Source organism: Punica granatum, chromosome 5 (assembly GCF_007655135.1).
Source record: "Punica granatum isolate Tunisia-2019 chromosome 5, ASM765513v2, whole genome shotgun sequence".
NCBI classification, from domain to species: domain Eukaryota; kingdom Viridiplantae; phylum Streptophyta; class Magnoliopsida; order Myrtales; family Lythraceae; genus Punica; species Punica granatum.
The window spans coordinates 975895-999008 of NC_045131.1; the positions used below are offsets into that span (position 1 = coordinate 975895).

At 43.3% G+C, this 23114-nt stretch overlaps 2 protein-coding genes across 2 annotated transcripts; both read right to left on the reverse strand.

Moving 5' to 3' along the window:
- Positions 1-108: 108 nt before the first annotated feature.
- LOC116209298 (auxin transport protein BIG) lies at positions 109-18804 on the reverse strand. Its single transcript, XM_031542897.1, has 14 exons — positions 18411-18804; positions 17926-18032; positions 17005-17167; positions 10791-16867; positions 9813-10430; positions 9518-9698; positions 8980-9214; positions 4378-8898; positions 4049-4271; positions 3466-3867; positions 3110-3253; positions 1968-2990; positions 1348-1851; positions 109-1173 (listed from the first exon to the last, which is right to left on the reverse strand). Exons 1-14 carry the CDS (start codon positions 18658-18660, stop codon positions 373-375), a joined length of 15249 nt encoding a protein of 5082 aa, XP_031398757.1. The 5' UTR covers positions 18661-18804; the 3' UTR covers positions 109-372.
- Positions 18805-21183: 2379 nt separating this feature from the next.
- LOC116209516 (vegetative cell wall protein gp1-like) lies at positions 21184-22568 on the reverse strand. Its single transcript, XM_031543170.1, has 2 exons — positions 22334-22568; positions 21184-22236 (listed from the first exon to the last, which is right to left on the reverse strand). Exons 1-2 carry the CDS (start codon positions 22503-22505, stop codon positions 21332-21334), a joined length of 1077 nt encoding a protein of 358 aa, XP_031399030.1. The 5' UTR covers positions 22506-22568; the 3' UTR covers positions 21184-21331.
- Positions 22569-23114: the final 546 nt, after the last annotated feature.

Consider the following 23114-nt stretch of genomic DNA (forward strand, 5'->3'; position numbering starts at 1 on the left):
CGTGCTTTCTAAGGTTCTGCCTGCTTTTTACTACAAGGTGTTGGCCGAAGTTCTTCAGCTTTCACTGGTCCGTAACTGTCGTAGCCCAAGGCTTATTCACACAAAAGGGGGGTGAAATGTGTAGGCATTGCAACAAATCTCTGGGAGAGTGCGAATTTTCATTGTCTATAATACAAAAAGTTCCTATTCGCATTCATCTCCTCGAAGTAAGACTTCAAGCTCACATAGTTTGTCGATACCGCCATGCTATACAGGATTACAAAAAATATGAATGACAACTTCCATATGTCACGCAACAAACCGTTCGCTAAATACTCTCTCCCAATAAGTCGTGCACCTCACACTTTCTTCCAGTTAAAAAAGTCGCGGACTTCAGCTCCTCCCGGCGCTGATAGCAGCGTTCACAAAGTCTTCGCACCGTGTAAATCCACCAGACAACACATCAGCAAGAGCACCAATTACGTCAAAGGCCTCCTGCAGATCCGTGGCTGAGCTCATGTCGTCAAGCCATGAGAGCAGCTCCTTGGAGAACCCCATCATCTCCTTCATGTTTAACAGCCTCTCCTTCATCACCACCTCCCAGCTCTCCATACCATCTTCCCCTCCAGATTCCGATGATGATGAAGTCCCTCCTGCTCTAACGGCCATCGCTGCTCCTGTCGATTTCTTGAGATAGCATTGCAGCTGCTCGATCAAGCCCGTGTAGACCAGCATCGGCCGTATGATAGACAACAGGTCATCAGCTCCCCTGGATTCTGCGCTTGGGTTTTTGGTGGGTGTCCCAGCCCCGGTCCCGCGAGATGACCTTCCATGAGTGTGCTGCATGTAAGCATGGTAGATCCCGCGCTGCAAGAAAGGGCGGCGATGCTGGACCCACGATTCATAGGACTCTGACAGCAGTGAGTTTACCATCATGAATTGGACAGTCTCTTCAGTCCCTCCACCTCCTGGAGACTGAGCGCCGGGCGGGGTCAAGGGGCGGGTCTCAGGTGCAGAAGATGATAAGTATGCGCCTACTGCTTTAGCCATTGCTCGGCATTGCGAAGGGCTACCTTGATCAAGAAGGTGACGGGCCATTTGGACCATAAACGGCAAAAACTTGGAGTTGCTTTCCCTTCCACCACCTCTGCAATCAACACTGAATGATGCTCCAGTAGCAAACCGAGCAAGCATCTACAAGAACAAAAGGATACAATTTCATTAATAATTCACTAGGTTTCACAATTGTTTCACAGCAAAACCCCACAAGAAAAAAAAAAAAAAACAGTTAAAGATGACATTACAGGGAACAATAAGTAGATAGTAACCACAAAAGAGGGAGAACAAATGTGTACTCAAAGTCAGTACCAGGACAATGTCGTAGGTCAGTAGACGAAGCCTATTCCCATCAGCACGTCCCAGATTATTGAGGTTATCCCAGTACTGGTCAACATATCTGACATACTGCGCAAGGGGAACAGAGGGACCTCTCAGTGGGAACAGAGAATTGCAGAGAGATTCGTTGTTTCTGAGGGTGGCACCTTCCCACTCTTTCTTAGGGTTCTTGAGGGCAGCATCGGCTCGTTTGGCCTCGAGGTGGCACTGGAAGTGAATGACATTGAATGAGCTAACTGTCGTGTACACACACTCCCCACGAGAACTTCCAGAAGTACCAACACCGAGATTCACTCTCTTGCTGTAGGAGTAGACACCTAAGAGGTCATTTGGCCTGAGACCGTAGCCTTCTCGGCATACCATGCAGGCCAGCCCATCCTCCTCCTCCTCTACATCATCTAGGCCTTCCAGTATTGGGTGGGCCACTACAATTCGCTCACCTCCATCTGAAGCAAGCTCTCGTCTCATGCCAAGGCCCTGCATCAGTTAGCACAATAAATACAAGAAGAAAATGTTACTGCTTACCAGGGCTGAATTTTGGTCTAAATCTATTCAGGAAAATAACTAAGAAAATAGCAAATTGTGAGTAATACCTGCAGCGTTTGCTCTCTCTTTTTCAAAGCTAAGCGTCTCATTTCATCTCTCGTGGCATGGCGCAATGAGCGAACCTTCTCTTCCAAGTATCCATCTCCATTGCCCTCTTTATTAGCCAGTGTATCCAACAAGTTCTCCGCCCTCGCTCCAATTTCATTCTCTCCTGGGACGCCTTCCAAAGCATGAAGGAGAGGCAAGATTCCTCCTCCATCAATACATTTCTGTGTAGGCAGATGGCCCATCGACAACCCCCTCAGCATGGACAGAATAAGCGGAACAGATGGCAACTTTAAAGCTGATGCCCATTCAGAGCGAGATTTGAAACCAGCTTGCCCAGCAACTGCGAAACTTTCCCTCAGATATCTCACTGCAACACTAGTGATGCCCTTTTCAAGTATAATGTCCTTCAATCTCTCACCACAGGAACTTGTCCTCAGCGACTCTGAAACTCGAACAAAATTTTCCACAGTTAGCCTCTGCTTAGTGGCTTGCTGTGCGATATTCTCATCCTTCGGACTGTCTTCATGCTGCTTCTGCAGCCGGTCGAATTCGCACCAGTCCTGCAAGTAGGAATTGAAGTGCTGCACGAGGGCTTCCATGGCAGCAGGTTCACCATAAGTCAAGTAGGGCAAAATTCTCGCAACCATCTCAGCGTTCCTCTGTTGCTTGTTAGATTTCTTCCCCAGGGGATGGCACAATCTTTCCAGGAACATCAGAACTATCTTTTTAGCCTGTTCACCCGTACCAGTTGCTTCACTGCTCACAGTAAGGGCACTTCCTGTGATGCTGATATCATCGCTTTCATTTGCTTCCAGGGTCAAACTCTCGACAATTAGAAGAATACCTTCTGCTGGCTCCATGGCCTCCACAGAGAAAGCACGCCTTGCTGTTTCTAGTAGTAGTCCAAGCGCCCCTAACCTCAAGAGAGCCCGTCGGTTCTCTCTTATTTTGCAACAATGCATGAGGAGATTAAGGACTGCTACCAGCTGTTCCTGGTTGGTCTTGAAATCATCTCTCAGACGCTGAATATTAGAATAACACGTCTCAATATTTAGCAAAATTTAACCAACAGAAACATCAACAACCAGAGAAAATTCAAAGAGAAAAATCTCACAGCAACATATCGGAAAACAACTGGTACCTGGATCATCTTCAATATAATTTCCAGACCCCCATACTCCCGTACAGCACCTGCTATTGCAAATTCAACTTCGGGATCTTGGGATTCCTCCCTATCTTCCTCTAACTCTTTGATCATGGGTTCTGTTGCTTCCCCATCTAGTCCCTGCCAATGGAACCCACGGTGAGTGCATAACTCGCGGCAAACAAAAGTAAAACTTGCATATTCCACTGCAGGTATTGAAAGATTCAAATTCTAAGCAAGAAAACTGCACTATGAACTGATCAAGTTTTGGACAAAAAAGAAGTCTGGAATTATGAAGAGTCAATTCAATTCTATGCTTCTCTAATAAAAGATATAAGGTACTAGAGAAGAACCTGAAGCCGATAAGTCACTATCATCGGTGGACAATCTCGGCCAGTTGCAGAAGTAGAAGATAACAGGTTGTTTGCTGAGAGAGTACTTGAAGATTGGCCACTGGATTTTTTCCAGACTTGCTCATAAACTTGAGCAACGCTAAGATCAAGAGAGATGATGTTTCCAGCCACTAGCAACTCCATGCTATAGTCATCTTCGAGAAGGCCAATAAGATCTAACTCATGACAAATTTTATTCTTAACATCACGCATCAAAGGACCAATCTCGGAACTGGAATATGGATTCTTTGTCATTGATCCTCGAATAAATTCTTCCTGCGTGTGTGCTTTGTTCAAAACCAGTAGATACACAGCTTCCGGTTTTGAAGGGCAGATCAAATTGCAAAGCTGCTCCAGTATGAACTGTACATATTGAAATTGACGTGTACAAACCGTCAAAGCCATGAAATACAATAGATATGGCTAACGTATCTACACTATATTATTTAAAAATATAATGCATTATTTATTGCCTTCACAAATATAGGTTCTAATATTTATGATCAGCAAAAGTAAAAATAATTAAGAGTTAGCAGGAGCATACCAAACAAGTCCGACCCTTTTTCTCCTCTCCATGGATTTGCAGACCATTTATACAAGCACGGATGAATTGCCGTTTGTTTTCACTGTTTTCAAGCAGAAGGCTGTCTAAAAGATCTTTTAGCAGTCGGTTGCAATCACTTATCAACTTTGTCTTCTGCACTATCAGGCCTCGGATCACAATCAAAGCCTCCAGAACTTCAGATAACAAATTATCTCGCATGAACCTAACACCCCAATTAAAAGGTCTATGTGTCAGCAAAAATAAATAAAAATATAAAGATGATTCTGAAACCAATCTATCACCAAATAAAATTGAAAATATCAATGTACCTTGACCTAATGTTAGAGACCTCTAAAAATTTGCTGAGCAACTCTATGAGTTTGTGAAGAATAAATCCCTGTGAAATGTCTATATGCAAGCTGCGCTCCAAAGATTCCACATTGCCTACTTCTTCGGCAATAAGCTTGCAAATTGTTGTCAGACATCCTCGTGCAGTCAAGAAAAGACGTGCATCTTCCGACTCAATCATCCTGAAGAGCAACTCAAAATATTCAGCAGCGCTTTCACCAGCAGAGAGAGTTGCTGGTAACAAACCCATCAGCAAATTCAACAGGCGGAACCGTCTCGATGAACTTTGTGCAGATAACAAACTAATCAGCATGCACATCTCTGATCTAATAGATTGTGAACAAGCACTAAGAACAAGTTCCTTGACCCATGAGCCCAGCTCAAATGAAGCCAAGTCACCCTTAGATGTCCTGTGGGCACGTCGCTTCCACCTAAGCACATACTTTAGAGCCAGGTAATCTTGTCTTTGGGATCGAGACCTCTGCCCTGCAACCTTGACTGCCTGAGACACTTGATATTGTCTCCTCACAAAATCCAGATAAGATGCTCCCTTCTCCCACTCTGAGTAGCTTAGCAGTGGAATATCCTGCACCTTATTTGAAGCATCCCAGTTCTTTTCCAGGGATTCGGCAACAGACTTGCCACTGCCTGCAGTAGCACCAGATGAATTGGACATGGTCACATTCTTGTCTTCCTTTGGAGGAGCAGACTTCTTTGGTTCCTTATCAGCTGCATCAGGTTTCGGGGGAGTACAAGCCTGGGAAATAATCTTCAGACAAGGAAGGATCACATGCTCAGAGATTGCAGGATGCTTAGCCCCCAGTTTGATGGAAGAAAACAACAGCTGAAAAGCGATTCGCAATCTTGATTCCCAAAATTCGTCCGTGAGAGAGCAAACTTCAGAGAGCAGCAGCAACTCCTCACGTGTAGCAAGGGCAATATCCATGGAGCGATGATGTTCAAGGCAATACATGACTTTCTTCTGTATCAAATTGTTTAGATCTGTCACAGCATTCAGATCACCCTCGGAGAAGGCACACAGTACAGCCCTAGCTTGGACTCTGGAATTTTTGGGACCTTGATGAATGTTATTCTGAAACAATTCAGATATGATTCCAGCACCACCAAGTTGTTTTTTGGCAGCAGGATGTTTTGAAAGCACATGTAGCAAGTCAAGACACTGAGTAACAAAAGTAGCTGCACAGCCATAACAATTGTTGGGTGACCTAGAAACTACAAATCTTGAGCCACCCACTCCACCATCAGAATTTTTCTGGTGCAAGTAGTTCATCAGGACTCGACGCAGCCCTTGAAGTGTTTGAACACTCTTGCTCACAGAATCAAAAGCAGCTTTGCACTTCTCACCATATAAAACACCAAGAAGTGCAATTTTGCGGTTTATCTTGCATGATGGTCCCGGCAAAGAGACCATCATCTGCTGGACAGAGTCCTTTTGCTGTGAATCCATCTCATTCTCACCAATGCTGGACACTATCTTCATCAGTGGCTTCTTGAATCCCAAAAGTTGTTGGTATCTCCTATGTGCATTCTCAGACTCCGATTCAATAGCTGCCAACCCTCTCTTCATATCGTCATCGTTCTCCATATCATCAAACGTGAAACTTGGTTTGGCCATGAAGTTAAATTCAAAACGGCCATATTTGCTGTACCCACACTCATTGCAAAGGAAAGAATCCAGATTCTCATAATTGATGTTGCGGCATTGTCTGCACTGGTAAGCATTCTCGTGACAATTGCCACAGAGCCCATGCTTGTCTGCGACAGGCCTACTGCAGCGAGGGCACTGTAATGGTTCAAGGGACAGAGCTTGAAGATTTTCATAGAATGAATCCAGCTCAATCATGAAATTACAGGCAGTGATTGGAATCGGAAATTCAACTTTAAGTTCAGTCTGATTGAAAGCAAGATGACAGCTCTTCGCACGCTTCCACAAAGTCCAGTTATTTTTCAACTCCGACAAATCTGCCACGGGCCTGTTGTTATAGTAGAGGTTCAAAACCTTCACTGACTTAGACTTCCGGGCATCATGGACATTCATGGTGACAGTCTGGATGGTATAGCTTCCAGTACACTTCACAATGATGCGCTTGTCAGTGAACTTTGTCTCAGATTTCAAGTTTTCCAGCTTCATCCTGCTGTAAGGTACCTCCGGGGAGCTGCAGGCAACACAGGGCTCACTCTCAAGATAGTACCCATCAAATTCCACAAGACCACTCAAAGTGTTGTATATGCGTGAATTTGGATGATTAGCCAAGAGCTCATTCTGTGAACGAAGTGCTTCAAAGATGCATCTAATCGTATCTGTAGTCAAACATCGGTCCACAAATTCAGGGCTCTGTGGCTTTGAACTTGTATCAGCAGTCTTTCCTCCAAGAAGCCATGTTACAAGCTCAGTGTATTCAACAATATTTTGACCATACATGGGGAGGTCCTTCACTTTCTGCAACAGGGACAGTAACAAGGTCTCCTTCACTGATTGCTTTCCGTGATGCCAGATCCCGTGAAGGACACACCTGGCCTCCGAGCGCACAGAGCTTGAATTCCACTCCAACAAAAAGCAATCAATGAACTGTTTCAGAACTTCACCACTCTTATCAGTGAATATGTCGACTGCTGCCTCCATATCCATATAAGACTTTTCCGAACCAGAATCACTTCCATCTTCACCTTTCTTTTTCTTCTTTGTATCCAGGAATTGTGCACTTGATTTAGCAGAGCTGGATCCTGTCTCCCCAGCTTCAACTTTCTGGAAGGACTGGAAGGTATCCTTTCCAAAGTAGAAAGCCAAACTTATGAGTTTCAGAATCTGAATCACTGACTCTTCATCGAAGGAGAATATTCCATCCAGCAGGAACGGCAACACGTCTCCATGTCTAAGGCAATACTTTTGCCAATTACGTGGCCTTGCTGCAGCCACTTCTGCCATGGTTGACAAGCATTTGATTATCTTCACGCTCCTCTCATACGATGCAGGATTATGAAAGCCACCGGACTTGTTCACATGCTTGTAAAGTTTCTTCACTTCATTGGAGAACTGCCAAGCGTCCCGAACACTGTAATAATGAGTCTTGCTTCCGCACAGATGAAGGAAAAGTCTCCTTGCATACCTTCTCACAAAAGAAGTCTGGGGATTATTTATATAACTGCAGAGAACATCCTGGTACCCATCCAGCTTCAAATCCTTAATGCTGGCACTTCTGTAAACTTTCTCCTTCTCTCCACTCTTGTCCTGCTTTTCCGGTCTAACCAGGGCATACAACAGTCTGAAAGTATTTTCCAAGAGCAGCCTGTGGTAGTCCATAAAAATATCTGCATGGTGGGACTTCACATATGTATCTGAGAAGAAGGGAGAGAAATTTCCCGCTGGTAAATCTCTTCGAACTGAAAGAAGAGCTCCACAGCCAGGACCATGACCTGTACCGTGTGAATTTTCGAAATTCACTGAAGACTTGAACACATGCACTAGCTGCTGTAGGATATCCATCAAATAATTGATAAAAGCTTGTTGCCTGAGAGCATTGCATGCCCGGAGCAATTGGGATGCAAAGTCATTCTTCTCATGATCATCTGATAGAGATAGGGTAGCAACAGATGTGTTTCTATCATGCATATCAGAAGTCCCACTAGTGCTGCGAACAGAGCTATCACTGCCCGGTTGGTGCCAGTTCCGAAGCATCAAAGTGAAAAACATGAACATGAGTACTGCAACCTCACCAAAAGAAGAACGCGTATTGGCCACAAAAGGCTTATTGATGTTAATTTCATTCAGGAACCAATTGATTAATTTCTCCAAGTCCAAATCCTCAGGCTTTGAACTGCCAATAAAAGGTCCATTCACTGCAGAAGATAACCTATAGAATAGCTGCATGACCGGTATGGCCTGAACTCCAGAGGTTGTCTCCATCCACCCTTTCAGCTGCTCAAGAAGCTCAGATAGAAGCAAGGAGTTTACCTCCCTCTTCGATGCAGAGATTAAAACTGAGTCAACTGCTGAAGAAGAGAAGTCTCCAGATTCATTGGGTTCCAAGATGTGGATAGAGGGAGCAGAAGTCCGTGTACTGACGGGGGCTGCAGGAGGCAGCAGATTGGATTCACCAGTATCATCTGTGGAGTAGGGAATTTCATGACCATGCCCTCCCAAGGAATCCACTTCAATGGGGATTGCAGTCATTCGATGATCTTTAGAGTGAGGTGGAGGCAGTTGGTCGGCACCTAATACTTCATAGCAAGCCTCACATAGATCAAAATCAGGACAAACAGTACAGTGCCATCTGCGCCTCAGTATAGGAACGGTACTGCAACCATCACAGCAATACTGCACAGATGATGTGATTGAATCTTCTTCAATCATGACTTGAGAATTTGTCCCACCCGTTTCAGCAGGTGCAGCTGTGGAGAAAGCATTCTCGGTGGCATCATCAGCAGTCAACATCGTTTGACTTGGGAAAGGCACCTGGAGTAATCTTGAAGATATAGCCAAGCTGAAACAGTAAATGCTACATTAGCAAATGCCTCAAGATAAACCACATGATATGACAAGAATGCATGCACAAAGGACGCACCTGCTCGCTGTTTGAATGGCCTGGTTAGGAGAAAATAGAAGTTGCTTCATCAAAACTACAGCAGGAGCAACAGAGCGTTCCGCGTGATTATTTCCATGTAAAGCCAGGCATTCAGCATAGCAATAGATGAGTTCCACAGAAGATATAACAATATTGTTTGTCGTCTGCGTGTCAGGCTGCTCTAAATCCAAAATTCCCCACAAAACTTGCATAAGCCCATCCACTACATCAGATCCTAAGAAAATATGAAATTAATTGATGAGCGAAACTAAATGATAACTAAGCATCAGAATAATAATTATGAACATCCAGTACAAACAACTAGATAAATCGCTCATCGAAACTACAGATGGTTTCATGATTAACATGAACTCCTAAGTGGGAGTCATTCAAGTTTCAATTATATAATTCTCAAAATAACACAAGAAACTACCAAACAATACAATTGTGGCTGCAGATATACTGGGACAGTACCAACAATATGCAAAAAGACATCTCCTAATGAAGCCAAAAATCAATTACAGGAATCAGAATGTACCATTTGACTCCAAAAATGTAGCTAAATTTGCACGGCGGTGCAATGCAATCTTAGATACTGCATGCATTTGGGCCGTAAATTCTTCAATTATCCAGCTTCCAACAGCACCACCAACCCCGAGTCTAGCAGAAAGAACAGATACAGACTTTACCACCCCAAGTAGACGCATCGTGTCCTTCACCTGAGATAAAATTCAAGGTTCTGTCAATAAAAAGTATGCAATAAAAAAAGGAAGCAGGGATATAATAAGAAAAGTTGTCACAAATAATAAATAATAAATTATATGTACTATTACTTGATAATATATCTCCTTCTTTGGGAACAAAGCCTGCAACACACGGGAAGCTGCCCCCTGAAGCAGAGGCTCTCTATCACTTTGAAATATATCCTCTAATATCTGCTTGCACTTGAGCTTGTTCACTCCCAGATTCAAATCCTCAATTCTTGAACACTCCTGCACCCGACAAAGTGAATAATACCTTGACAAAAGCTTCAGACCATCTGCTACCACCTGCTCCTCAACAGAAGCTGACTGCACAGACCGGAATTTTCTCCCTCTTCCCACAGGCACAGATTTGTTGCCGAGCACATGAGCTTCCATATCCAACACTGCATCCATTTTTTCTTTCCAACCAAATTCATCCTTAGATCGCCCATAGACCTCAAGAGCGTCTATTCTAGGCAATGCAGAGCCATTAAGTGTTGGCCCAACAGCTATTACAAATTCCTCATCAGCAAGAAGAGATTCAGCCACTGTAAAAGGAACATCATACCAAGACCGCATGCCTTCATCTAATTTAATAACCCTCTGGAAAATGGTAAGATTAGAAGGTATATGGTTTGGAGACGTATTGCCCACATGTACACGGAAGCCAACCATGACGACGTCAGGGTTTGAGTTTGAAACTGATATCTGTGTTGGGAATGGAAAGGAGAGAGTCAGCAAATCATGCACCTCAACATAAGTACCAGACAAGAACACAAGATTGAATACGACACCCATGACATCAAACTCGACAAAAATGTAAAATTATGAGTAGGTCAAGAAAACAAAAGGACCACATAAAATATGCAAGTGAATGAAACAGGAAAAAAGGAGGCAGTGTAACAGAAATTGATCTCGCAGTGCAGATAAACAATTCAAATCTTTCCAGTTTACATCACTCTCAAGCTCCTCGAGAACTGAATCCATCTCAACAAGTAATCCCAACTACAATGCATGTTGCACTACTATAGAATATGGATGGAAGGAAGGGAGGAGAAGACATGGTACCTTAAACCCTGAAGTGCTGGGGCTCTCTAGACAGCCATCCTCCGATGCCAAGCTCTGTTTAGCACCATCAGAATCACCGTTTCTGATGGCATCCCCACCTAATTTCACATCTGCAGTGATGCAGATCGTCTTTTCAAAGAAATCTAGGGGAAACTCGGGATTTGCACCAGCAAAAGCTTTGTTGTTGAGGATTCCGGCACCTAATTTCTTAATCTTTTCTGATGCTGCATTGGCACTAGCATCTACTCCAATGGAAGCATAGGAGTATATTTGAAGACTACCATCCTCATGTAAAACAAGACAATGGATCTTGTCTTTAGATAAAGGCTTGTAAGCAGTTATCCCAACTAAAGGTGCTGATGAACCTAGTGCATGACGCACGTTCTGAGCAGTCAGATCATGAGCTCCTATGGCCACAACAAGTGCAGAATTTGATTTGAAGCTTGACATGCAACAAAATAACCCACTGCCAGCCAATAATTCCTTCCAATGATGTAGCCCTGCAGGCCGACGCTTAGCATCTTGTTCCTCCTCATATACAGCCGCTACCTCAACAAGGGAGTCAGCGTCAGGACTTAACTGGCCTACTAAAGTGGTACCATCGTGGTACGATAGGAATATCAATCTGTAGGTTGGCGAGAAATATAATGACAAGCCCTTCGAACAAGTTTCTTTATCCTGCACCTTGATTATTTCCTTCAGAGGTGTTGCGCCAATATTGCAATCCTTTGATAATTCCAGCCTGTACAAACTTCCACATTCTGAAAGCACAAGAAGAAACATCCTCCCATGAGATGCCACACAAAGTGTTGCATCCACAATCTTCTCATCAGCCAATGTGAAGTAGCGCAAAGGACTTATATTATCCTGAGACAGATCATATATTTTGACAAATTTGTTGGTGACCACTAGCAACTGAACCTGTGAGCCAGGGACCCAGTCGACCCGTCTGATATAAGCACCTTGCAAAGCAAGTTCAATTGCAAGCCGATCAGTCACTTCTCCACGGGAATTCAGCGTAAGAACTTGGCAATCTTCATAGCCTGCCACAGCAAGGTAGTTCTCCGCTGATGAGTTGAATGACAGGTGTACAATTTCAAAGCGTACAATATTCTTAGACAGAGGCTTGACGTTGGTTTTGTCAGCTGTTACTGGTGCAATAGTGGCTTGCCCGATTAACTGCCCAACATCAAATATAGCTACCTTATCACCTTCCCCAACAGCTAGTCGACCTCGAACACTTACACTGAGCAAAGACTTGACTAGGGAACCACTAGCCAAATGCGTTTTGAGCTCTTTCGAATTTGTGTAATCTGCCTTTATTTTGAGATCCAATGAGCCACTTTTATATGCCTTCTTGAGTTGCAAGAGATCAACGCCATAAGACATCACCTTGTCTTCACCTAAAATGATTTTCCTCTCTCTTGAAAGATTGGAATCTCTTCTACTGGTTATTGAAGGCAGCAAAGAGACACAAAGATCCAGCACCTGCTCCTCAACATTTAGCTCTTCAAGCATCTTTGAAATCCCTTCTTGGAGGTCCCTCGGAATGGATAAGCTGAGTGAACCATCTCCATCAGCACTAAAATCCTCGTCCAGATCAGAGTCACTTTCGGGTATCTGATTTCCATCCTCCGACAAGGATAAAAGGGAAGGCAAATTAGTGGGACGACTGACAGGTCCGGCACTACTTCCAGTGAATTTCCGAGGTTTCAAGCATTGGCAACTGCTGCCTCTGACACCACCCGCTCCACAGTCGCAAAAAAATCGACTCAAGCGAGAATAGACAACACGATGACCCCTATGACAAACCTTTGCACAAACAGAGCAACAACCTTTTGAAACTGTCAGATCACATGTATAGCAGAAGTACCAATGCTGTTCCATGAAATTGCTGCCACTGGATGTAAATGTGCAAACCTTGGACGCAAGGGCCCTTTCAGTGTTTGCATCATCTTCCTCTTCCTTGTCCACGCTTGCAACCTCCCCATCCGATGTTCCATCATCCTCGTCTTCATCAACAGAAGTAGCATCACAGTCAAATGATGCAGATCCGCTTTCTTGATTATTAGAGAGCATCAATGCATCTGAGTTTTTCCTGGATCCTACTGGCTTCGATGCCACTTGACCTGATCCAGGCCCAGTTCCAGGCAAGGACTTCGTAGAGGACTTCTCTAGAGGATTTTTACACGAGCCATATTCCCTCAAGATAGATCCAAGAAAGCTAAAGATAAACTTCAGCCCAGGAATCGAATTCTCATTTCCCGCTAGTTTCTCCATCAGCATTACAGTCCTCTCCAAGAGCAACTTAATAGAAGCCTCCCCTTTTACAAATTGGGCAACAAACTGAAAGTAGGATTTTGCCATGTGGATGTCAAACAACACAAAAGCAGCATCAAGTGAATGCAGCAGAGCTTCAAACAAATGACTCTGTAGTTCAGTGGACGACGATTCACTGGAGAAGGATGTAAGACACAGAAGGAAATTCATAGTAGTATCTCTCAGTGGCACAGAAACCCCTTTTACACAATGAACACCCTCTGAATCTTCCGTAGCGCAACCCAACAGCCTCTTCTCCAGCCATTTGGACAGGGATGGCAAATCCATGCCAATGAACTTATTATGAAGCTTTAGTTTGATATCAGAGCAGAGTTCTCCTGATAAGATATCAACAAAGAAATTGAATACCTTCACATTTACTGGCTCTGAGTAACAGTTATCGAGAGAGTCAATTAAAACCATCACATTGCCATGTTGCAATCCATAAGTCTCCTTGACCTCTCTGTCGCCGATGTCCACACCAAGGTAAAATTTCAAACTATCAAATTTTGAGGGGTCTTTCCTGAGGTTATCCATGACACCAATAAATTTATCAATTAGCCATTCAAAAGTGTCGCTGTCACTGGTTTCACTAGCATTGATATCTTTTAGGAACTCTTCCATTTGCTTCATTAGAAACAACTCTGCATGAACAGATCCTCCTAAACTCCCCCTCAACCTGCTGAGCAAAGGTTCACATTTATCATGAAGACTGCCAAAGATCTTACAAAATTTGACAGTCATTACTGCCTGTGCAATCTGATGAACTGTTCCAGCATCTAAGCAAGAATCTCCGCCAACTTCTTTCATTCCAAGAACCGCATCCATGGTAAATATTATTTCTTTTATGTTTATCATGCAGGAAAGGAGGATAGCACTGGGACTTGAAACGAGAGGAGGAAAACCATGAGGCATGAAGTTCCACAGGGCCTTACAAAAGACTCCAGCACTCCTTTTGTCAACAGCTACATCTAGCTTCATTAAGAGCTCATTCATATAATCAAGCATGCAAGAACTAATCCTGCTCTTCTCAAGGAGCTCATCCTGTATTGGCTTGTCAAATCCAGAATGTACGAGTAGCAACAAAGGTGAAAACTTGCTAGCATCGTGCTCGCTCTTCCTGAAAGTAGCAACAAAGAACTTCTGGAAGGCCAATAAACATCTATTCAGTATCGAAGATAAAAGTCTCACAAGTTCAGCAACTTGGCCAGCCTCAACTATACAGGATATCAGGGTTACAGCACTAATCACATAATCATTTTCTCTAGAACCATTTCCTGCCAAAACAGTTCTTGCTCCAGGGCCTTCATTCTTCATGGAGTAGCCCCAAATTCCAGTATTAAGCACAGATAGAGCCAAAGACAACCACATTCCGCTTCTAAAGAAATTCCAGTCTATCTCCTCAGGGCTCCCTGGAAGAGCTACAGTATGCAATCGCTTAAGCACCGAAAATGTAACACCCAAGAATTGCACACCGTCTTGAACAAAGTAGCCTCCTAAAACCATGTGGCTGAACTGAATGAACTGCCCAATATCAGAGATGTCCAGGTTTTCAGGTTTGCTCCAAAGGAAATGCGGATGATCTATTGGCTTGCTTAATGTCGGTATATCCCAGCAGAGACCAAATATATACCTTTCAACAATAAGGTCTTCAACTGACTCAGCTTTTTTGTCCTTCCACAACCCCAAAATCTTAGACAAAGATGCACGAACATCACTCCAATCCATGAGCATGCAGTCAACAGACTGATCATCTCTATACCGAGATACAGGAAGTGCAACAGTATCGATCAGCTGGTTGATCAAACAGTTGATAGAAGGTTCCTCATTAGCCCAAGAACGAATTACCCCATTCAATACAACTGACGCCCAAGATGACAAGTGACCATTTGCATTCTCTGACAAATGTGCTCCGCCAGCAGGTGCCTCTCTCAACTTGGTTCGCAAATCCAAAAGTAGCGGGGGAGGACAAGTTTGTGGATAAAACAGCATGTGTCGTAGGAGTATAACCAACCTCGAAACTAGAAGAGCCCAGCATGATAACTGCATGCTGGTAAAACCCGTAGCGGCAACACTCACTTCATTAATTGAGCAGAAAATTGAAGTTGCCATCGTTACCTTTTCCACTTGAGATGATAAATGAAATGCAGCAAGAAGGATCTCAATGTGAAAAGCTGAGGGAAGAGTTCGGAGCACTTCTTTGAGGCTAGGAGATCCCAACTGAACAGCCTTTGCCTTATCAACAATAAAAGCAATGAAATCTTTGTAGAGTTTGGTCCTCAGCTGGGTTCCTTCCAAACCAACCTTGCTGAACAGTGTATGAACCAGCAATGTCAGAGTCCAGCCATTGTAAATAAACAGGCCATTTTCAATTTTCAGAATTTTCTGGACAAGGTAATCTTCCAGGGAATTTGACAAAGCACGAAGTGTAAGAAGGTTGTGCAGCAAACCAAAGCAAAGCTCACGTGCATGCCCAATCTTCTTTTCCACCTGAGGTACATCAGAGCTACCGGGAGTGCTATCCAATGGATCACTGCCCTGACCATCGATAATGGAAAGCAAGATATCAATGTGATCTCGATCAAGCCTCTTGCAGGCATCGCTATAAACAGACAGATGCCACTCAGGAGAGAAAATATAGCCTTTCAGAAAATTCAAAATCTCAGAAGCTGCTTCAGCTGACGTATTGGAATTGCTGGAAACAGAAGCGACAACACCAGGCAACTGATCATCAGTAGAACTTGCAGATCGACCCCCTTCAGAAAAAAGGTCCCCAAAGAGTGCTTCCTCTTCATGGCTTGCAGCATTATCCACTTCAGCAGGACAGCTAGTCCTTGCACAGCTGGAATAGGACCTTTCTATTTTTTGCCCTGACTTCACTCCTTCCGAGAAAAGGAAAAATATGAGATGAATAAGACTATTCAGCCACGGCCTCGATTCTGGAAATATCAATTTCATCAGATCCTCCACTGTATATTTTTCAAGCAAACGAACCTTCTCAGAGTGAACACTACATGAAGGGGCATCACCCAGTATACCATCGCAGCTGCTTATAGGTTCTCTAAGACTGTCTTTCCAATCAAAAGCCTGATATGTCCGTCCACTGACTTCATGTATGAGTTTCAGCAGAAAGAGAACTACTCGAGGGAAGTACACCAGAGGTGGCTTTACATTAGTTGCAGACTTGTCGTACCTCCATTCTATGGTTGCCAAATTGTCCAATATAGAAGCTGCAATGCATGCTTGAACATTTTGAAACACCACAGTGTTGCCGAAGACAATCTGGAGGACGTGAAGAAATTCTTCCGGCAATAGCAGAACGAGGCTCTCAAAACTACCCTCAATGATACTGCTACTATTTACAAATTCAAACCTTATATTAAACAACCCAGGCAATACATCTGCATATGAAGCACATGCTTTTAACAATGCTGAGTCATACTCCACATACGGGACATACTGGGAAAGATTTCCAAGTAATTTGAGAATCCGCAAACTGAGGGAGAGTCTCCGACGCAAGTTGTTTCCTGCAGTCTTCTGATCGGATGGAATTGTGATGAGATCTTTACAGAGAAGGATGAGCCTCTGAATACATCCAATATGAACAATTGCCCAATGCTGAGATAGGAAAGACAATCTGTCTACATCCTGGCATAAACCAGATCCAGTTAGCCTTAGCATCTGCCTCTCAGGCTGCATGTAATCAGAAGCGAGTGACATCAAGAGATGATCCAGTGGTTTCTCTTGCCTCGAGCAGCCTACTCAAAAAAGGTGCAGAAAAATGAAATCAATAATATATAACGTGGAAAAAGTACGATCTGAAGGAGTTGGGAATAAAGTTATTACTCTTTTGTTCCTAGAACACTGAAAAATAGCAGAAAATAGTTAGAAGTACCTTGCAGATTGCACTTCATATGCTTATCCAGTTCAGCGTCAACAGAATCTCCAGCAAATAACAAGGAGTTCAGATTTCCGTCCACATAGAGAAGTTGTGGTGCGTCAGATAACTTTTCTGAACTATCAGCAAATGACAGCTCCAAGAGCTGTAAAAAATAACTCTGCGCATAGACATGTAAGCCCATTAGATGCATTTTAAGGGCTACTGATTGCAAGAAACTTAGACAGATCTATCCCCATGTCTACATCTGGCGTCATCTTCACTTGTAAGACCCATAGGATCATTCAATTTGATTTTTTGGTACTTCCCATATCATGTTAAAAGTTGCACTCTTCAGGGCTCTATTTATATATCTCATCTTGGGAGATATGCACCTCATATCTGAAAGACTGAATCTATCTTTCTCACAAATAAATGTTAAAGATGCCACCATCTATCTAAGAAGAAAATGGCTATCTAGAAAGAAATTGTCTCCACCCTGATTTAAGGACCATAAATTCTTATTCCATCTCTGGTATGGAGGAGTGAAAATGCACATGGAAACACAGTAGAAAATTGGATTGTTAATACGGGGATTCTATCTAGTCCCTTTCCATTCTATCATACCAGACATGACCTAATAACTTGCTCTTAATTTTGACTAACCAAACAGGTGAGATGCTCATCCAATGTCAGTAACCTCAACAATTGAACCAACAAATACTCCATCAACTAAATTGTCCAAACCATCTTATTCCAGTCTGTTCCGTATATGGAATTTTGGGTTAGCATAGGGTGAATTGAGCATTATTTTATGAGGGCAATACGCAACTGACAAAACAAGCAAAAAGGTTTTGAAGCCTCATTATCCAACTCCATCACTAAAGTACACACTGAGGTGCCTATTTAAGTGTCATGAAGAAAGCGGCAGAAACCCACCTGCATACTCGAATCATCGCTGTTGAAGTTTGAGTGCTCCAGATATATAACAGCAAACTCCAGCAACTTTTGTACCACTGCAACCAGTAAGGGCTCCACTTCTTCCACTGTTCAAGAAGGTAATAACAAGATTCTCACAAATTAGAAGTCAAGACAGTCGCAGCCAGCTATAGCACATATTAGGAAAATCATACATATTTGCATCCATAGAGGAATCAGGATGCCACCCCGATGCAACAAAAGAGCACCTTGATCAAGCAAACAAGCTGATGCCAGGGGGCAGAGGAACAAGTAATTAAAAATAACTCACGCTTCAAACTGAACATTATATGAAACCGTTTAATTTAATCAAGCTCAAATAAAGTCGTATGAGCACAAAAGAGTTTCTTCTAACTTCTCTCGACACGAGAAGCACTGCCAACTCGCACTTCAGCCATTGATTCCTGAAGCCCGGGGGAGCAGGTCCGCGAGAAGGGAAAAGGTACCTGAGAGGGATCGAGTGGCTGATACAGCAGGGAAGGCAATCGCCAGGACGGCCTGAATCTGAGCATCGGTCCATGACTGGAACCCGAACCTGCTATCTTCGTCGGAAATCACGCCCAGGCCGCGCTGGAGAATCGAGTAGAACGCCTGGAGGCCTGACTTGGCGGAGGCATCGGAGTGGAGCCTCTGAGGGAGATCGCTCCCGCTGGTATCTTCAGAGAGCACCTGGATGAGCTTCGTCAAGTCTTCCATGGCGGAGCTGATCGGCGGTTCAGATCATCGAAGGTGAGGATGTTTGAGATTCGAGGAAGAGGAACTGATGAGAGAAGAGTGGAGAGGTCTGCGACTGCAAGGGGTTTATTACATAGAAGAGGGGAGAAAAGAAGAACAGTGGCAAATGATGGACCGCTAAAGGCGGCGGCGATGTGGCAAAGTGGTAAATTTTGCGAAAATATATATATATATATATATTCCGTATTTTAATTATTTATTATTCTTTTTAAAAAATTATATTATTGGTCACTTTTTTTGGCCTTTTTCTTTTTTCCTCTTCTTTCTTTTTCTCAGTTTCTTTTTTTGTTCCTTTCGTTTCCATGACCTGCTTGCTCCATAAGCAAGCAACTTTACAGGTCAGGTGGAGAAAGAGATTCAGACGAAGAAAGAGAATAATTAATACAATTTTCCTTTTTCCCCATACATAATAAATCTAATCCTTGATTAATGTTTTCAAAATAAGCTAATGAAATTGATTGGTAAGTGATTGGCTATGGGAAGATGATCGATGAAAGAAAACTTTTGGTATGATTCTACGTTTGGAAATGGAATTGAATATTGGAATGTGCGCGAATCGGGTAATCACTTCAAAGGTGCTCTGATGGTCTAAGGAATTTCGAACTCGGAATCGAGTGGATACATGAGCTCCTTCTTAATCACTAGGCCAATCTTGTCGGAGCTAAAGAATTGTTTTACTATTTCTTCTAAACCTTGAACTTACCGTAATATCCATTTTCGCACCTTTCTTACAGAAGATGAAGCTACTTCAGATTCATATAAGCTAACTGAACACACACTCTCGAGAAGATTTATGTTTCATGAGAAGCCGGAAAAAAAAATTAATAAAGTTCGGGAATGATATGACAGAATTTCGAGTTGTATAACATGTACCAGGCAAATGATATGCATAGAGAAAATGCTTACACGAGATTTAGAAAAAAAAAAAAAGTACAGAAATTGTTTAGGATGTTTGTTAGAAATGGTCGGCAAGTCCAGGAAAATTTCCAACTGTCTTACAACCTTACACCATGGTAGTGCAGCTTAAGTTGCAGTAATAATTATCATAGTTAATTAATCAATACAAAAAAAAAAGGAGAAAGAAAGAAACAGAGCTAGGTCACTGCCTGAAAATGGCGTACGTTGGGAAATGGAATCGTGATTGTGATTTTTACACATACTAAGCGATGGCCGTGCCCTTCGTGGACGCCACCCCAGCCTACCACGTTGCTCTGCCTGGGCAAAAGGAGATGTGTTCGGGCTAAGAGGGTTTACGATGGACGGTGCATTGGTTAGGAGGAACGAGATGATTAAGAAGGTCGACATTCCGAATACTTGCCTATTGGAAGGTGATCGATGAAAGAAAATGGTTTTGGTTTGATTCTGCCTCTGCGCTTAGCAATGCATTCGGCCATTCTTATAATAAATTAACTGGGTGAGTACACGACTCCGTAAATTGAATATATAATGCGTCCACAAAACCTAATTTCATTAGAAATAATATTTAATAATTAAATATATTGCAATGAATATATTTAGTCAAAACGTGCAAAGCAATACCGCTTTATCAAAAAAATTCATGGGCAGTTCCGTTAGATATCGAATTTACGACCTTTATGTCAACGGACGAGAGCATACGGCACTGCGCTACATCTACTTGTAATTACTTTTTCTTAATAGAATGGAGCTACTTCAGTTCAGTATCATTAACCGATCATACTCTCTTGGGAAGTTTCTTGTTTCGCAAGAAATTGTGAAAAAAATTAGAGTTTGGGAATCACATGACAGAGTTTAGAATTATATAACACGGGTGGACTGAGGAGACACGTTTAGAAAATGCTTATGCGGGCCTTAAAATACAGCAATCGATCAGGATGTTTGTTGAAAAGTAAGTCACGGGACACCTGATCAATTGATGAGAAAGAACCGGTTGGATATGGTCACCATATCTCATTCTTGCAACATCGCACACCAGACAATTCAGAATGCGTTTAGATTTAGAGTTGAGTTTTGGTTTTAATTGATTTGTAATGATTGTGATGTTGAATTATGAGAAAAAATATGAAAAAGTAATAAATAGTTGAGATAAAGTAATGATTAAATAATAATTGTGTTGTTAAATTGAAAATAAGTAGAGTTGAGTTAAGTTGAATTAAAAAATATTCAAAATCATATATTAGAACCCATCTCCGTGTCTAGGGAAATTCCCATTGTTCTACGACCTTAAGAATTGCATGGAGGCAGGGCAGTGATGCAACTTAGTTGAAATAACAATTATAATTATTTGATAATTACCAGAAAAATTAGAGTTGGGCCAGTGCCTGAAAAATGCGGAATCGGATCATTATTGGGAAATGGAATGGTATTTTCTTGATCTTTCTACAGACACGACTGGCCGAAGATTGAGGTAGTTGGAATAAAATTGTCCTGTTCTTCGAACCACTCGACCAACTCGTGGTTGGTTTCATGCTCGAAATATGATGATAGGACTGTACAAATTTAGCGTGTCATGATAATTGCACTTTTAATTTAAGGCACGAGGATTCATTCATTGGTACAATATCCTGCAATTTCACGAAAGGACATGCTACAAAACCGAGAGGTAATGTATATGTGACAGGACTGTCACACTACTGAGTAAGATATAATATGTTCAGGGAGTAATCCTGCTCTTCTCCAGAGAAGGAGGAGGAGGAGAAGCCGGGGGTGTCCCAGGGAATGGGGGCAGCAATGGTGGGAGAGGAGGGAGAGGGACTGGGAAAGTTGGTGGCGGTGGACGTGGTGGCGGGGGCGGAGTCAACCCTGGGAATGGAATCGGTGGCAGAGGAATAGGAATGAATGGTGTCGGTGGTGGAGATGGCGGAGTGAAACCCGGAATTGGTGGCAGAGGAATGAGTGGAGGTGGTGCAGGTGGAGTCAATCCCGGGAATGGAATGGGTGGCAGCGGGATGAGCGGGGGTGGTGATGGCGGAGTGAGTCCGGGAATTGGTGGCAAGGGAATTAATGGTGGCGGAGGGGTTAATCCTGGAATCGGCGGCAAAGGAATCAGCGGCGGAGGGGTGAGTCCCGGAATTGGTGGGAACAATGGAGGTGGTTGAAATGGAAGTGGCGGGAAGAAGAAATCCGGGTAGTTGCTGGATGTTCCCTTCCGGTCCAAACTGGAATGCGAAGACGGTGCTGAGGAGGATTCAGCTAGTCTCTTGTGCTTCGGGTTTGTCGATGTTTGACCACCGGTACTTCCGGAAACCGGGATTTTGATCCTCTTGGACTCGAACTTCCGGCAAAACCTCGGCAATTTAACAGGCCTGAAAGTGAGGAACCCCGCTGCGAACACATAAACTCCTTCCCTCCTCGACTTCAAGTGTAGAGAAGAAGAGCTTCCGATTGACGGCACGGAGCAGTCTCGCTTGCTGCTACTCATCAATTGGACCGTGCAGTTCCTCATCTCCTCCGCGTTCTCGCCCACCAGGAAGGGAAGTCGAGCTCGGAACCGTCCGCTCCCATCTGTCTTCGTCTCGCTCAATATCCCGTCTCGGCATTTGACCGAAACCGCAGCGCCTGCATTGACGTTCGATTCAAGGATTCAGTTTCAGGATTCCAAGATGTTAAAACAAACTGCATGAAGAAAAGGAAGATGAAGAGTAACAGACTCAACCCGAAATGAAGCGACTGGTCTTGGAGAACTGATGCTGGAGACAAGTATCACAGAAGACAGAGCCAACAACCTCCGCAGCAGGCAGGGTTTCCCCCTCGGTGGCAGTGGCTCCATAGTCACGGAACCCGAAACCGATGAGGGTGAGGTATACTACTAGCAGAAACCAATGCATTCTCTTCTCTCTCTTTGGGTCAGTTTCTTTCTCGGTCTCCTCTAGTCAGTGACTGCCACGAGGAGCTCATCAGTTGTCCTTTTTATAGGGTTTCCTGGGTAATAATCAGATCGAATCTACTTCGAATTGATGTCTTCATTGTTTCTTCTTTTGTCCGCATCCGAGGGGAAAATTATGTTTAATTCTAAGCTGTTCATGCTGATCGTTATAATCCAATACTGTTAGAAAAACGACCATCTCGCAAGTGCGGTCGGCGCTTTCTTTAACTGTAATTAGTTTAGTTTATCGAACTCACAAGGCAATAATATGCGAGAGAGAAAAATCATGCCAAGCCAAAGAGAAGATGCCAAATTGGAAAGATAAACGGGTCCCTGCAGGCTCACGGGACTACTCGCAGAATAATGACAACAAAATTTGCCCGAGGACATACGGGATGACATGGGAATTATTGTACCTTCTTCCTTGGCATTGCAAATACATTCGAATGGCGACGGCATTAGTGGAGCATCATTGCCCTAAGTGAGACGGTAAATATGAACGATTCCTGCATATACATGAGACTCCTGCCCCTTTTCGTGTCTATAGTATTGCAGCACAGGAGTTTTCTAT